Below are 6,781 nucleotides of genomic sequence, written 5' to 3'. Positions count from 1 at the left end.
GAGGCCTGGTGGTTCTGTTTTTTAGTGTGACCAAAACGGCGGTGTGGTTCCAAGTCACTGATAATCGTGGATTCAACGAGATAGTTGGTCAGTCTAACCGTACCTTAAGCCTCCTCACAGATGACTGGGTCTGCTCAGTGGATGGACAATCATCTCAATTCATGTTTGGGTGTTTCTGAGTCTCTGGAATCACTGGAGTGCTGCTCTTGATGCATTTAGCAATGAAATGAAGCCTTTGGGCCTAGAGTCTTCTGGACCAAGACCAAGATTCAGGACTTTGGGGGCCTGTTAGGGGACCCTGTTCAGTCAATCCATGCATGCGGTGAGGACGTTGAAGTCACAGCTTTGCATACCTTGGTAGCGAAAGTCCATATCTCTAGGTTGTCAGACCAAGAAGTCAGTAAACAGATTGGACTGGCAGCAGGAGCCATGAACTCGACCAATAAGAGCATTGGAAGGTGTCGGCTCTGGCAGATACTGCCAGTTTTGCTCTATGGAAGCGAAACCTTGATACTATCTAGTGCCTTGGAGTCTGTCTAGATGCCTTTTGTAACAAGTCTCTTCTCCGAATCAGTTGGCATCAGTCCAACCGACGGCTATACCGTGGGACTGGCATGGGACCTGTTACTTGCATAATCCGGGATCACCAACTCAGGCTATATGGGCACCTAGCTGGTTTCCCTGTGGATGACCCTGCCCATCAGGTTGTCTCTCTGCGAGACAATCCTGGGTGGAGGAGGCCCGTGGGATGACTTAGGAGGTCATGGCTTGGGCAGCTCGACCAGACCTGTCGCAAGGATTTTAGAGGTGGACCGAGGAGCTGCCTGGAGACTCGCCATGAGGGACCCTCGAGGTTGGAAGCGAAAGGGTGGATGCGGCAATGTGCCCCCATCGGTGTTAGCCCCTTGATAATGATGATTATCAGCATCATTATTATGACATCATCATCATCACCATCGTTATAGATATCATTATTATTATTACTATTATTATTATCATCATTATTACATTGTTATTATCATTATTATTATTATCATTATTATTATCATTATCATCTTTATTATCATATATAATCATCTTTATTATTATCATTGTCATTATTATCATTATTATCAACATCATCATCATCATAATTAATATCATTATTCTTATTATTATTGTCGTTACATTATTATCATTATTATTATGATTTTTATTATCACTATTGTTACCATTATCATTATCTCATTATCATTTATATTATTATCACCATCATCATCACCATCACCACCACCATCACCATCACCATCATCTTCACCATCATCATCACCCTCGCCACCATCACCATCATTAATTCCAGCAATAGCAATAATGATGACATAGTAATGATGCCATCAGTATTGCTATTAATACTGGTGCTTAAACAAAATAAGAAATAATAACCTCCTCATAAATCGCCAGACCCATTAACGAGGCACCCACTACCAAGAAAAGATATTTACCCTCGCTGAGTAAACGACGTCCATCGCGCACGTGCGAGTAGAAGCGGAGATTAAGCGAAAGAGCTGTGGAGGCGACGTACACAGAGCATCTTGGGGTCTCATGCCTACACATAGGTCATACTCACACATACATAAACACACGTTCACGTGCATACATATATAAACACATACAGGCATACACGTGTATCACAAAAAAACAAAAATACACACACACACACACAGGTCACTCACAAACACATACACACGCAGATACACACACACACACACACACACACACACACACACACACACACACACACACACACACACACACACACACACACACACACACACACACACACACACACACATCACACAACTACCTTTCGTTACTGATGGAGAATAAGGTAAAAAAAAAAAAACTACTTTACATCACCAGTAGTTCCAGTTTTAGGAATATATTGCGAAGATGTAGTTTATATAATACAGTAATATGTTACAGAATAACAGAATAACAAAGATTAAGACGTGTTCATTAATAGTCTGTATGTAGGTTGTAAATAATATGACTAAAGCAATAAAACGCTTGCTGCGAAAATGTATCTCGACATAGCTATTCTATTTTAGCGTTTATCTTTAGTACGGCAAAGGAGAAATAATAAATAAAATGCATTTCTTTAGCTCCACTTTTGACGTTCATGTTCAGTAACTGAAAAAAATCATAGGTGTACTTCACTATAGTTGAAAGAGAATATAAAAATGTTCTTGCACAAAGTAACGAAGTACCAGTAAATGCAACGAATGAATGAATATATATATATATATATATATATATATATATATATATATATATATATATATATATATATATATTATATATGTGTTTATGTGTGTGTGTATGTGTGTGTTGTGCGTGCGTTGTGTGGTGTGTGTGTGTGTGTTGTGTGTGTGTGTGTGCGTGTGTGTGTGTGTGTTGTGTGCATTGTGATGTATCAGTTTCATGCATCCGTGCCAGGTCCCGCATATTTAAATCCCTCCCATTTTTCTAGTAAGGACAAAACTTGTACCTAAATATACCTATGTACGATCCCCTTGAGGTAGCGTTGGGAAAATCTGCATGAGAACTCCTTTGGGACAAGCTCAAGTGTGTTTTCCTTAATGTTAGCGTTTTGCATTTAAAGTAGAAAATGAAATAAAACAAATACAAAGGGCCTATAGTTATTTTAACTACCGTGAGCAAATAAAAGCAATTTCAAATGAAGTGCTAAGGGTAAGGCATTAGTTACTGCTGTAAAAAAATTATGATCCTCAGGCAAAAGGCTTTAAATATATGAAAGAAAAGTTTCTAAAAATATAGAACCACTGAAGGTTGCATCTCGGGGTAAGTTAAAATGGCAAAGGGTGAGAGTAGCAAAAGCACAAAGTAATAAAAAAAGCATAAGAATAAAGCCAATCCGGAGGGACCGTGAATAAAAAATAAATAAAAAATGAAAGTAAACCACTGAAATAAAATAACAAGACATCACAAAAATTAAAAAATTTCTTATAAGAATGGAGATCGGTCCCGCTCCTAGAAATGATAATATCAGGCTCTCAAACTTAACTTTCTTTATGTAGCTGTAGTTATGGCATCCGGTGTTTCTCGGGTCAAATTAGGGCAATAATACCCTGACTGCGTAGACTGACTATATTGGCGGTAAATTGGGGCATATATATATATATATATATATATATAATTATAGATATATATATATATAGATATATATATATATATATATCACTCTGTGAAAGTCATCAGGGGCCAAAACAAAATAATAATATTAAAAAAAAATCAGATTACAGTTTAAAATATCAGGAAGGAGTCAAAACATAAACACGAGAAAAAAATACAAATCCTAGAAAATATAACGACCATAAATACTACAATTGAAAAGATGCCGTACCTTCACTCCAGATGATCAACAAGCAACTAAGTAAACTTTAGACAAAAAGGTAAAAAAAAAAAAAAAAAAACAAAAAAAAAATGCTTAAACAGCCAAATAAGTTTTCAATAAAATAAAACCCAATAAGAACTAGTAAAAGAGTAAAAACAGTAAAAAGCAAAAATATATATTAGGATCAAAGAGAACGACTATCAGGAGACTAAAACAAAAGCACAAAACGAACCAAAGACACTCAAACTCACGCAAAAAAATATCAATAAATAAAATAAAAAAAAAAAAAAAAACGCACACGAACGAAGACGCGACTTTGAGCGACAAATCGCGGGAGCGAGAGATACTGTAGGAAGCTCGCGGGCAGGGTTGCAGATTGCGAGGGTTCCTTACAGTATACATATGCGAAGTGGTGTTGTGTGGTGTGGTGTGTGTGTGTGTGTGTGTGGTTTGTATGTGTGTGTTGTATATGTGTATATGTGTGTGTGTGTGTAAAATATATATAATGTATACACAATAAATATATATATACATATATATGTATGTGTGCGTATATATATTATATAAATATATATATTATATATATATATATAATAGTATTAGTATATATATATATATATATATATATATATATATATATTATATATAATTATATTAAAGTCATAAGAAAGTAAAAAAAAAAATCAACTTCAGCAGCGTGTCAAGAAAATAGTATACTAGAGATTGCCATTCATTCACACATCCCTTGAGACAGGAGCCGAGTTCGGGAATGCGAAGTTGACTTCATTATGGCTTCATGCACCATAAAAGGACTGCTTGGTGCATGCGGAGTCAGGAACTGATTTTTGCTGCTGTCATTCTCACTCACTTTTTTATTTTATTCTTTGTTGTTGGTGTTAATCTGCTTTTGTTATTAGATTATTTGATTTTAACGCTATAGATATCATTTTTGTTATTATTGATGTTGTTCTTATCATTATTATTATTGTTGTTATTATGTCATTATTATTGCCATTATTGTCGGTATTATTATTGTTATTATTGTCACTGTATTTATTACTGTATTTGTTCTTTATCATCATTTTCTTTACCTTTCATCATCACTATTATGACCATTATCATCATTATCATTATTACAGTTATTGTCATCACTATCATTATCATTATTATCATTATGAATATCATTATTGTTACTATTGTTAGCATTGTTATTATTATTATAATTATTATTATTATCATTAAATTATCATTATTATTATTATTATTATTATTATTATTATTATTATTATTATTTATTATATTATTATTATTGTCAATATTATCATTATTATTTATTGTTTTTTTATTTATTTTTTTTTTTTTTTTTTGTCATTATTTTAATTATTATTACTATTGTCATCAATCATTGTTATTATTATTATTATTATCATCATTATTATGACTACTATTTCCATTATTATTGTTATTGTATTATTATTATCATCTTACTATTATTATTAACTATTATCATTATCACTGTTATTATTACTATCCTTACTGTTATCATTTTATTGTTATTATTATCATTACTTTTCTTTAAAATTTTTTTGTTATTATTTATTGTTTATTTATTATCATTACTATTATTATTGTTATTATTATTGTTGCTATTATTACAATATTGTTATTTTTTTCTAGTCATCGCTATCCTTTTTATCATTAACACTATTATTATTATCATTTTTATTGTTATTATTATCATTTTTAATTTAATGTTATTATCATTACTATTATCATTATTATTTTCATTATTATCATCATCATCATTACTTTTTATCATTATTATCATTCTTAATATTATCATCATTATTATTGCTGTTGCTGTTGTTGTCATCATTACCCATTATCATTATCAAACTCATAATCATAACCATATTCATCATCACTATCGTTATTGTTATTATTATCATCATCGTCGTTATCACTGTTCATTGCTGCCCTGCTTCACGTGATTATTCTATCAATACCGAATCGCTCCAGGGTATCCAAACCTTGTGAATTATTTTGATGGATAGCGGCGCCTGGTATCGGCGTCTAAACAAGAGGAGAAGAGTAAACACTGTAATGAAGGAGGATTTATTAAACGTCATACGCGGCGCTGGGGAAGAGGGAGCAGATCCGGTAGATGTGTATATGTGTATGTATATGTGTGTATATATATGTGTGTGTGTGTGTATATATATGTATATATGTATATATATATAAAATTTTATATATATATATATATATATATACATATATTTTTAAATATATGCATATATATATACATACATACATACAGACATATAGATATAGATATACGGGTAGATATATGTGCGCGTTGTGTGTGTGTTGTGTGTGTGTGGTGCGTGTGTGTGTTGTGTGTGTTTTGTGTGTATGGGGTATTTATATAAGTATGTGTGTGTGTGTTTATGTATATGTATTATTATTATTATCATTATTGTTATTATTATTATCATTATTATTATTACTATTACTACCATTATTAATAATAATAATAATTGTTGTTATCACCACTTTTATCATTTCTCAACTAATACTACCATTACCATTATCAGGTAACAGAAGACCTTAAAATAAAGCTATTGCCTGATTCTTAACATCCAACACCTAAAGTGGAAGTTCTGAATTATTTACGAAAGCGCCGAGGAGTGTCGTAATTAGCTTAAAATGTATTCCATGTTAACTAATCACAAAACCTTTCCATAGTTAGTGGTACTGTTCTTCCCACTCATTTCACTAATAACAGTACAGTATCAAGGCAACAGTGTTTTAGAATACTGTACAGATGAACTAGATGCAACGTTGAATTATGAAAAGAACCTTAACTAAAATTCGCCTTGGAGGTCGCAGTTAATTACATCTTGCTCCCGTTACGTTAGCTAATGGAGTCAATAACACAGAGGTTTGTAGACCTTGTAACGACTAACCCAAAGCTCTCGTGTTCGACATCCTAAGGGCAAATTTGAGTAATATTAAGAACGCTCCATCCCCCTTCTATATATTGCAAAAGTCGGTTGTTGAATTTGCGTAGTATAGTGTCTCTTAATGTGTCTTCGTCATCTTGTCCGTAAATATGATAAAAAGGATACTCAGTTTCGCTTTTGTTTTCGAGTGCAATAGTGGTACTGATGTTTGCGTAACGTTGTACACAGTGAGCGTGGTTGTGCCTCGTCACAGGTAAGTGAACAACCCTTTCCAACCTATCTCTGGCTGACGTCATCATAGCCACGCCCATAGGAGGGTCATTTACCTATATAACGATGGGAATGGGAGGGAAAGAGCACACTTCTTACCTTACAAGATGTATAAGGTATGGTAATTCTGTCTGTAGTGGTAGCTTCTACA

General features: G+C 33.2%; 1 protein-coding gene across 1 annotated transcript in view; it reads left to right on the top strand.

Annotated features, from left to right (window-relative positions):
- The first annotated feature begins 6,732 nt into the window (after nucleotides 1-6,732).
- The window catches only part of LOC119570712 (pro-resilin-like), a 1,057-nt gene continuing 1,008 nt past the window's right edge, over nucleotides 6,733-6,781 (top strand). Inside the window, exon 1 of the mRNA XM_037918346.1 lies at nucleotides 6,733-6,746. Coding sequence (XP_037774274.1) covers nucleotides 6,738-6,746 — 9 coding nt within the window. The 5' untranslated portion in view covers nucleotides 6,733-6,737. The remainder of the gene's footprint in view (nucleotides 6,747-6,781) is intronic.

Source organism: Penaeus monodon, unplaced genomic scaffold (genome assembly GCF_015228065.2).
Source record: "Penaeus monodon isolate SGIC_2016 unplaced genomic scaffold, NSTDA_Pmon_1 PmonScaffold_3640, whole genome shotgun sequence".
NCBI lineage: Eukaryota > Metazoa > Arthropoda > Malacostraca > Decapoda > Penaeidae > Penaeus > Penaeus monodon.
This window is presented reverse-complemented; position numbering and strand designations above follow the sequence as displayed.